Source organism: Brassica oleracea, chromosome C6, assembly GCF_000695525.1.
Source record: "Brassica oleracea var. oleracea cultivar TO1000 chromosome C6, BOL, whole genome shotgun sequence".
In the NCBI taxonomy this organism is placed as follows: Eukaryota; Viridiplantae; Streptophyta; class Magnoliopsida; order Brassicales; family Brassicaceae; genus Brassica; species Brassica oleracea.
The window spans coordinates 34,104,692-34,114,690 of NC_027753.1; the positions used below are offsets into that span (position 1 = coordinate 34,104,692).

At 31.9% G+C, this 9,999-nt stretch overlaps 3 protein-coding genes across 4 annotated transcripts in view; all 3 read left to right on the plus strand.

Moving 5' to 3' along the window:
- Positions 1 to 3,310: 3,310 nt before the first annotated feature.
- Positions 3,311 to 4,467, plus strand: LOC106298676 (NAC transcription factor 29). Its single transcript, XM_013734818.1, has 3 exons — positions 3,311 to 3,527; positions 3,615 to 3,895; positions 3,972 to 4,467. The coding sequence occupies exons 1-3, from the start codon at positions 3,362 to 3,364 to the stop codon at positions 4,335 to 4,337; spliced, it is 813 nt and encodes a 270-aa protein (XP_013590272.1). The 5' UTR covers positions 3,311 to 3,361; the 3' UTR covers positions 4,338 to 4,467.
- Positions 4,468 to 5,078: 611 nt separating this feature from the next.
- LOC106299122 (cytochrome P450 704B1) lies at positions 5,079 to 7,389 on the plus strand. The gene is made up of 6 exons (XM_013735259.1): positions 5,079 to 5,359; positions 5,444 to 5,659; positions 5,939 to 6,238; positions 6,319 to 6,705; positions 6,786 to 6,986; positions 7,080 to 7,389. Exons 1-6 carry the CDS (start codon positions 5,084 to 5,086, stop codon positions 7,257 to 7,259), a joined length of 1,560 nt encoding a protein of 519 aa, XP_013590713.1. The 5' UTR covers positions 5,079 to 5,083; the 3' UTR covers positions 7,260 to 7,389.
- A 1,626-nt stretch (positions 7,390 to 9,015) lies between these two features.
- Positions 9,016 to 9,999, plus strand: part of LOC106298392 — a 1,848-nt gene continuing 864 nt past the window's right edge. The window contains exons 1-4 of one of the 2 annotated variants that reach the window (XM_013734504.1): positions 9,016 to 9,188; positions 9,505 to 9,614; positions 9,681 to 9,743; positions 9,847 to 9,894. In XM_013734504.1, the coding sequence (XP_013589958.1) occupies positions 9,513 to 9,614; positions 9,681 to 9,743; positions 9,847 to 9,894 (213 nt within the window). In that variant the 5' untranslated portion in view covers positions 9,016 to 9,188; positions 9,505 to 9,512. The remainder of the gene's footprint in view (positions 9,189 to 9,504; positions 9,615 to 9,680; positions 9,744 to 9,846; positions 9,895 to 9,999) is intronic. The other variant, XM_013734503.1, reaches the window with a different exon arrangement.

Sequence of the window (9,999 nt, forward strand, 5' to 3'; positions counted from 1 at the left end):
ACATGTGCCATTTGAAGTATAGTATTAATATAGTTAGGTGCACTTGTCAAAATAGATTTTTGGGAGGATTTTAATTGATTAAAATAACAACTTTAGATTATTCATTAACAAAATAGTTTCCTTAAAACTTTCGAAAACAATTGTTTCAGGCGCTACTGTCGATCGATCTACTTGAAAAATAATCACGATTTAGTGAAAATATGTTTGTGACGACTTCATTATTATTTGTAAGAATGAGATTATTGTAAGGATGAGTTTGGATTAGGATCATAATCTCATCTTTAGCTTTAGACCAGTGATGGCTCTTGGCATATGCATAAAGTGCATTACATTGGTCCAAAAAAATTAGTTAGAATTTAAGATTTTTATATAGATTTGAAGGTTTTTTTTACAAATAAATTTTAAAATTTAAACTTGCTTAAAGTCTATCAAAAGAATGAACCGAGTCTACTTACGACGGCTTACGACCAATGTATGTTAAGGTTTTATATTGTAAACCATTTCTTCCATTAGAGATCTAAAAATTCAATAAAAACATTTTTTGTTTCACCACTAGTCCACCATATAATTGTTTGTAATGTTTTGGATTCAGAACATATTTTTATTGAAAATCATAAATATATATATAGTGATTTTAGATAGTCTGGAAATTCTATCTATGTATGTTTACCAAATTTTTGTAATTTTTTTTTTTGCCAGAGAGTAAAATTATTTGGATCTCAGCTCCTGTTTGAGATCATCTATTTGTAAATTAAGACTATTACCATAGAGAATTTTACCTCTAAGAAAAGAAAAAAAAGAAGAATTTTACTCTTTTGTTTTTTACTCAACCCACAAAAAAGGATAAAAGATAAACCGATCTTTGATAATTGTCATAATTTTTTTTCCTCCTCTTTCCCACTATAAGCTGGAACGTTCCTTCGCATCTTTTAGTAGTCCAATAGTCATACAAAACCTTTTCAGGAAACTTGTGACCAATATGAACTCAGCGTGTGGAGTTCTTGGCGAATGTAGTAAAGAAAGATTTAATCATCCAATTAGCGAGTGGTAATGACACTATTAGATAAGAGCAGAGAGTAATTAGTGACATCTAATTATTGTTTTAATTAAATAAATCCGCCGTGGCGCGTGGGTGTATGCCCTCCCACAATCCTTATCCCCAATGACTTTTTACGTGAAAACGCCAAGTCATCAATAGCATCAAAAGTGGTCCCCTCTAGCCTTAGTGTGCCACGTTTCTTTTCCAAAATATGAGCAAAGAACGGTCTTCACATACTTCTGGATCTTTTTAGTGTAATACAAGTTTTTTACACCATGATTAATCCGGAGTTATTAGAGTGAAGTTCTTAGCGGAAGTTAAAGAATTTAAGAACTGGTTCTTAGTTTTTTTAGTTAAGAGTTAAGAAACAGTTTCTTAAATTTCACTAAAAACCTCATCCTAAGACCATGATTAATGGAGAGTTCTTACGGTGAGATTCTTAGCGGAATATAAGAACCAGTCTCTTAACTTTTAACTAAAAAAAATTAAGAACCGGCTCTTAAAAAAAATTAAGAACCGGTTCTAAAAGCCGGTTCTTAGCTTTTTTAGTTAAAAATTAATTAAGAGATATGTTCTTATATTCCGCTAATAACCCCATCATAAGAACTCTCATTAATCATGCTCTAAGAACCTCAGGTTAATCATGTTCTTAGTACTTCTCCTTCGGATTACTATGATTATTAGTTTTGTTTCTGAAAATAAAGATAACTATTAGATAACAGAATATTTTAAAATCACTCATTTTCAGAGCAGTTAAATAAAAAAAATTTAACGAGATAAAATATATAATTATATATATATATGGAAACTCATCTAGATAAGTCAATCCAACAATGAATAGTTTTCAAGTGTGATTTACGGTCCGGGTTTTGAAGATATATAAAAAATATGACTTAATCTTTTTTAGTAGCCAGTTTAGTACTTCTCCTTCGGATGCAATATATATATATGAAGGCCTATATATTGCCCATAATGTTGGGGGTGTTGATGTGTGTTTTGTCATTACATAAACTACATAGTGCAGATAATAGTAACGTTGTATATGACTTTTGATTTGTTAAGCTTCTATCATATGGATAGGGTAGAAAAAGATAGGATGGGAGAGCAATAAAGATGGATGAGAAACGAATATTTGGGGAAATAGGACAAAAGAATATACTTCTGTTTGAAATGGAGATTCACCTAAATACTAAATACTAGAGGCCATGCAATGTAACCAAACAAATCAGTGGTCAAGCACACTCAATTATATGCCCTCTCTTCTTTTCTATGACGAAGACCCTTTAGAATCTTCAGAAGTTAAAGATATTTTCTACACTATTGGCTATTTCTAATTTGACTTCCTTTCATATATACATGTATACTTAAGCTTTATAAATATAGACACACACCTGTTACATATGTAATTCTTAATCCCTCCGTTTTAAAATGTTTTAAGAGTCTGTTCAAACATATAAGAGATAATTAGTTAATGTTTTTATGCATTTTTATTAATCAATAATGATAATTATATATTTTAATTAATTGAATTATTAATGATAGATTATTAAAATAGTTACACATGGAAAATTGTGTAATTATATTTTAAAATTGTAAAAATCTACTCCCTCTGTTCCTAAAAGATGTATGTTCTGGAAAAAAAATTTGTTTCAAAAAGATACATTTCTTACTTTTCCAATGTATGATTTTATGAAAAATTGTAAGTTTCAAAAAAATTAATGGTGTTTATTGAATTTCTATTGGCTAAAAATTATGAAAAATTGTTATTCACAAAAAACAATGCATATTTAATGAGTTTTCTTAATATATGTGAAAAGTTTAGAATATGCATCTTTTAAAAACAGAGGGAGTAGAAAATGTTATCGGGAAACAAGAAAAGTACAATTTATGAAACCAAATACCTTTAAAATAAAGATTAAACACACCATTTTATACAAACTAAATATCTAGTGTCAAATAAAAGTGTTTCTTTTCTTTTTGGATCACATGCTTATCATGAAAAAAAAACATTATCTAATTCAAAATTCCTTTAAAAGCTCTTTAACCGTGAATACTCTGAATTATTAGACAAATTCCCTTCATATAATCCCAATATTATATTTATATGGAAGAAAAAAAAACAAAAATATGTGACTAGGGATAATGGATATGACATTCAAAGGACAAAACCAATTATTATTTAACCCACAATGTACCAACCAATAAGAATCAAGTGACGCACACTAAACGACAGAAAGCTCAAGAATATAAACCCCAACCTTCTCGGCTTTCTAACATTTCATAAACTTTGAAAACATCAAACACTAACACAACCCCAAAACCATGGACATGAATCCCAACACTACACTCCCTCCAGGCTTCCGGTTTCATCCTACCGATGAAGAACTCATCGTTTACTACCTCAAAAACCAAACCATGTCTAGACCATGCCCTGTCTCGATCATACCAGAAGTCGATATCTACAAGTTCGACCCATGGCAGTTACCCGGTTCGATCCGCTTATTAATTTCTCATGTTAATATTATGGGTTTGCCGTTGATGTTAACTGTCTTACTTGCTTTCCGTTGTAAAACAGAGAAAACAGAGTTTGGAGAAAATGAGTGGTATTTCTTCAGCCCAAGAGACCGGAAGTATCCAAACGGAGTCCGTCCGAACCGGGCAGCTGTTTCCGGTTATTGGAAAGCGACCGGTACAGACAAAGCCATTTACAGCGGTTCAAGTAACGTAGGCGTCAAGAAAGCTCTCGTCTTCTACAAAGGCCGACCTCCCAAGGGGATCAAAACTGACTGGATCATGCACGAGTACCGTCTCAACGATTCACGTAAAGCATCAACCAAACGTAGCGGTTCTATGAGGGTAAAGCAGAGAAAATAAAATCATGTGTTTATTTTATAAGATAATTTGTTAAATGTTATATTATGTTTTTGTGCAGTTGGATGAATGGGTACTATGTAGGATATACAAGAAGAGAGGAGCAGGGAAGCTTCTAGATGAGAAAGAGGGTTACATGGATGAAGTACAAATCGATGAGACGTTAACAGTTGTTACGAACGAAGCAAAGCCAACAAATGAGGAAGAGATAACGATGATGACGTCGACGAAACTTCCGAGGACGTGCTCGCTTGCTCATTTGCTAGAAATGGATTACATGGGACCCATCTCACACATTTTAACACCGTTCGATCTTCATAGTCCTGATCCGAACATTGTGAACGAGTCCGGTTGGTTCGGTGATCTACAGATTAGCCAAGACGAGATCATGAACCATCATCGTCAGGCTAGTATGTTTCAGTTTTAGTGATGGACTGGAATAAAGAAGAAAGAAATAAACATGGAAGATTGTAAAATATTAACTAGTAAAGAACCAAATTGTGATTCTTTATATTTTCTTGCGTATGAATGTGAAACGAAAAGATATGTTTAATTAATATTAAGCTGCTTCAGCATGTTCAAACGTAGTCATGGAGTTTATTTACGTTATACTAACCAATAAACAAATTAAACTTTTGGTACTAGTAGGGTTGTTTCTTAAGAAATATAACAAAATAGAGATTAGGATGATGTTAACTTGGGATGAAAAAGTCGATGGCGTGTGGTGGAAGGAATCAACGCCAGATGCAATGCATTTATGATACATACTTATCTTTGTCGTTTGTGTAGATAACGAATGTTACAATTGTCATCATCGTACTTTAAACCTCATTTTGATTCGGTCGACGCAAGACTCAAAAACATAATGGAACGAAAGCAACTTATCACAAGTAAGATTACAAAATTGTGGGCCTTTCATGCTATTTCAGTATTTCTGACCGGTATTGGTCTACCTAAAAACGGTTTACAAAAACCAAGAGGATCAGACTGGTTTTAGAAAGAAAAAAACACACACCAAAGAAGTGAATTATTTCTACAAAGAAGGCAGCAAAAAAAAGATCAGTAGCTACGTAGTAGATTGCTCACATGCTTTGGCTGACCACCAAACAAACAAGATAGAGATATAAAAACTCTTTTAGTCCTTAAGTTTCAGATTGAAAGAGGTGAACAAAAATGTCTATGTGGATCGTTCTAGCTTGCATGGTGACATCATGGATCTTCTTGCACCGATGGGGACAGAGGAACAAGAGAGGTCCCAAGACATGGCCTTTGGTCGGAGCAGCCATTGAGCAGTTGACTAACTTTGACCGAATGCACGACTGGCTCGTTGAGTATCTTTACGACTCGAGAACCGTAGTGGTTCCGATGCCCTTCACCACTTACACATACATAGCAGATCCCATCAATGTCGAACACGTCCTCAAAACCAATTTCTCCAACTACCCAAAGGTGAGAAACTAACTCTTTTACTAATGTGCAAGTGTTATTCTCATTTTCATCTATGTTTTTTTTTTTTTTTTTGTGTGTAATAAGGGAGAGACGTACCATTCGTATATGGAAGTTTTGTTGGGAGATGGGATCTTCAATTCAGATGGAGAGCTCTGGAGGAAACAGAGGAAAACCGCGAGTTTCGAATTTGCTTCCAAGAATCTTAGAGACTTCAGTACTGTAGTGTTTAAAGAGTATAGCCTCAAGCTCTTCTCCATCCTTTGTCAAGCTTCTTTCAAAGACCAACAAGTAGACATGCAGGTAACAGTCCGAAAGTCATATCCAGGACCAGATTTAAAATTTATGAGACCATAAACATTTTTAGGTTAATCTTTAATAAAACAATTCAACAATTTGGGAAATAAGTTTAGCTTTAAAAAAAATATAGCGATCATTCGTCCTATGTATAATAGATCTTTAAAATTTGGAGGTTAAGATGAATGCTTGATCCGACTGTACCAAAACCAGTCCTAGTGATATCTATGAACATGTCGTATGTTCTCTTCTTTTAAATCCTTTTCTTGATATTTTTGGCTGCAGGAATTGTTGATGCGAATGACTCTAGACTCCATATGTAAAGTGGGATTTGGTGTGGAGATAGGAACATTAGCTCCAGAGCTACCAGAGAATCGCTTTGCTAAAGCTTTCGATACCGCGAATATAATCGTAACACTTCGTTTCATAGACCCTCTTTGGAAGATTAAAAAGTACCTTAACATAGGATCTGAGGCATTACTTGGCAAGAGCATAAAAGTAGTCGATGATTTCACATATTCAATGATAAGAAGAAGGAAAGCAGAGATATTAGAGGCACAGAAATCTCCTTCCAACAACACTAAGGTAACAAAATAATGTTAGAACTCAAATGTATATATGCATGCACTTGTCACGTAGTAACATTTTTTCTCAAAATGTACTAGATGAAGCATGATATACTCTCGAGGTTCATTGAGATCAGCGACGATCCTGATAGCAAATCAACTGAGAAAAGCCTAAGAGACATAGTCCTTAACTTTGTTATTGCTGGAAGAGATACAACAGCAACAACTCTCACTTGGGCTATATACATGATAATGATGAATGAACATGTCGCCGAGAAGCTTTGCTCAGAGCTACAAGAACTCGAAAGAGAAAAGGCAGAAGAGACAAACACACCGTTGCGTCAATACGATACAGAGGACTTCAAGTCCTTCAACGAGAGGGTAACACAGTTTGCAGGAATGTTGAGTTATGATTCTTTAGGAAAATTACACTACTTACATGCCGTGGTAACAGAAACACTTCGTCTCTACCCAGCAGTTCCTCAGGTATATATCACACCATTAATCCATTAAAAAAATTGGGAAACAAGTGGGACTTACAACTTAAATATTTTAAAATATTGTAGGATCCAAAAGGAGTGTTAGAAGATGATATATTACCTAATGGAACAAAAGTAAAAGCAGGAGGAATGGTAACATATGTTCCTTACTCAATGGGTCGTATGGAGTACAACTGGGGATCAGATGCAGCAATGTTTAAACCAGAAAGATGGCTTAAAGATGGGATGTTTCAGAACGCTTCCCCATTCAAGTTCACAGCATTTCAGGTATAATCTAACAAACACATACTAATTTTTTTTTTATGGATTATGAAAAATGTGAACATGAAGAAATGTGAGTTTGCGTGAGTGATCATGCAGGCTGGACCTAGAATATGCTTGGGAAAAGATTCAGCTTATCTACAAATGAAGATGGCAATGGCAATTCTTTGCAGATTCTATAGATTCCATTTGGTACCAAATCATCCTGTCAAGTACCGGATGATGACAATTCTATCTATGGCGCATGGTTTGAAAGTTACTGTATCCAGACGTTCATAGACCAAAACAGAAAGAGAGTTTAATAAAGGAAAAGTCTAATCCAGTGTGGAATGATACAAGAAGATAAATATACAAATCTTTAGTAACATTTTGTTCTTAAACTATCAAAGAATTAAGATGAATTGTCCAAGTGAAAATATAATTTCAAGTTTCATGTTCTAAAACTTGGTGAGTATAGATAAATTCTTTTCAATAAAAATCTTAAGTAATGATTAATTGAAACTTGCTAATAAATTAATTATATTTTGTCATGCATAAGAATATTATGAAAAAATATTCCGAAAACTTATTTATCTCTATCAAATTGAACAACATAATTTTGGAATTTATCATGCTTATATCTCTACAATATTATTTGAGAAGTCAGTTTCCTATGTGTTGCGCTCACGTTAACTCTCATGTTGGTTGATTACACTAATATCCTTAATGAATTAAAAATATTACATTTAAATACTATTATCAATTTTTTATTTAGTTTCCTTTTTAAAATTTTCAAAATAACATATATAATAAAAAGGAAATATTTATAAAGTTTAAAAAGCAAATTTAAAAAAGAAAATATATGTATATATCATATGATTTCATTAAAAAATGAAAGTTCAGAAAATAGTAATATTCCATTAAAAAAATATTTATAAATAACATAAAATATACTTTTGAAGTAATAAAATAGTTTCGTTATATCTATATTTTATCATATGAAAATATATATTTGTATATAATGTGAATACCAAAGCAAATCAAATAATTACATAATATTTTAAAATAGCATAACACTATATACTTTAACGAGGGATATATATTATATTTTATCATTATTAAAATTATATGTTTTTTTAATATATAATTTGTTTTTAAACTTTACATTTTTTTGTTTGTAGAACTTTATATATAATCAAGATACCAAATCAAATCTGAATTCTCATTTTAAGATTATTTAAAATAAATTCATGTTTACCATTCAATAAATCTAAGGCATAAAATAATTTAGAATTTATAAAATATTTTAATTATTTTAAATATTGACATGTGTTCATGAACTTCCAAAAATGTATGAGTTACTTATGTATGTACTTATATATATATATACATGAGACTTTAGAGTATTATCATTATATTAATTTATATAATTTAGAATCAGACACTTTAGTTTATTTTTTATTTTATTTTAAGCACAATATAACTTAAGGTATACATAATTTTCCTAAAATGTATTTACATATCTAAGATAACAAACAACCTAAATGCAAAAAAAAAATTAATGAAAATTTTAATATATTTAGAATAAAAAATATTATAGTTGAATTCAGAAAAATAGATGCAATCGAATATACCCAAATGATAACTAAATCGACCGTAAAAAAACAAAACCGACATATCTAAAATAATATGTCTAACTAAAGGAATATAATATTATTAATATAAATTATGCACACAAATTATAAATTAATTTATAATTAAAAGTAAATAGTAATCAATTATTATAATATATTTATTTATAAATATTTATATCTGTGTATGAGCACGGAAAAATCAACTAGTCAAACTTGTAAACGGAAATTTTTTTTTAATAAAAGTATATAACAATCATGTACCAAATTTAAAAATTTGTTTCTATGTAAATAATATTGAGTTGGATCATATACCAAATGCAGTTAAACCAAATATGTATGTATATATATCACTTCCATATCGGTCAACAAAAATGATTTATTGTATATTTGATTCTTGATATTCACTGGAATATTCGGCCCATGAAGGCCCAAACCGTGTCCTGAGAGAATAAAATGCTGCGTTAAGTTGAGGCATCGACATCATCATCATCATCGTGGAACGTGGAGCTCACATACTAAACAAGATCCGATCTAACCCCCCGGTTCTCGTCGGAATCTCTTCACGGTTAACCGGCGTTCCTCACCCACCTTTTCGGTAATTTCTTTCCGATTGAACTTTTTTTTCGTTCTGTTTGATCGTGCGCGGGGCTGTTCATGTGTCAGAGTATGTTTGTGATGAACGATTGTCAATGGAAAACTCCAAGTGTGATTTAGTGTTGTTATCAAGGTCTTCATAGGATTCGCATCTGAAAAACAGAGTGGACTTTAAAATAATAATAATTTATAATCAGTACTAGTGTTTTTGAGTTTTGTAGTGAAAACGATATTATATGTGTTTCCTGTTGTTTCTATTAGATCTCACAATCTACATAATAGGAAGAAATGTAGTAAGACTTAACTATTTCGTGTAATTCCAGTTATGGAAGACGTGAAGGGAAAGGAGCTTGTTGATGATACTCCTCCTCCTGTTGAACAAAATGATGAAACTGAGACTCATAAACAGCCATCGTCTGAGTCCGAGGTAACCACTTAGTTTAAATAGTGTTATGATCCTTCTCTGTATTCTTCACTGTTGGGGTTACTGTAGGAAAATGCGATCAAGAAAAAGTATGGAGGATTGTTGCCAAAGAAGATTCCTTTGATATCCAAGGTTAGCTTTTTTTTGTTTTCACCAATTTATATACATAGAAAAACTATAATTTTTGATCCATTAGAGAAAAGCTAATTCAGATGTATTCAATGTTTTGTTCAAGGATCATGAGCGCGCGTTTTTTGACTCAGCTGATTGGGCATTAGGCAAGGTGATTCTTGCATACTTACTAACTAACACCCTTTGTGACTATCCTTCCTGCTACTGTCTCTTTCTGTGTCGTGTGCAAAAAAAAAAAAAAAAAAAAAAAAAAAAA

Excerpts from the sequence above, each read along its gene's own strand:
- LOC106298676 (XM_013734818.1), top strand. The coding sequence starts at position 3,362 with ATGGACATGAATCCCAACACTACACTCCCTCCAGGCTTCCGGTTTCAT. Across the intron at positions 3,528-3,614 it reads CGACCCATGGCAGTTACCCG|AGAAAACAGAGTTTGGAGAA; the intron begins GTTCGATCCGCT and ends GTTGTAAAACAG. Across the intron at positions 3,896-3,971 it reads AACGTAGCGGTTCTATGAGG|TTGGATGAATGGGTACTATG; the intron begins GTAAAGCAGAGA and ends GTTTTTGTGCAG.
- LOC106299122 (XM_013735259.1), top strand. The coding sequence starts at position 5,084 with ATGTCTATGTGGATCGTTCTAGCTTGCATGGTGACATCATGGATCTTC. Across the intron at positions 5,360-5,443 it reads ATTTCTCCAACTACCCAAAG|GGAGAGACGTACCATTCGTA; the intron begins GTGAGAAACTAA and ends GTGTGTAATAAG. Across the intron at positions 5,660-5,938 it reads ACCAACAAGTAGACATGCAG|GAATTGTTGATGCGAATGAC; the intron begins GTAACAGTCCGA and ends TTTTGGCTGCAG.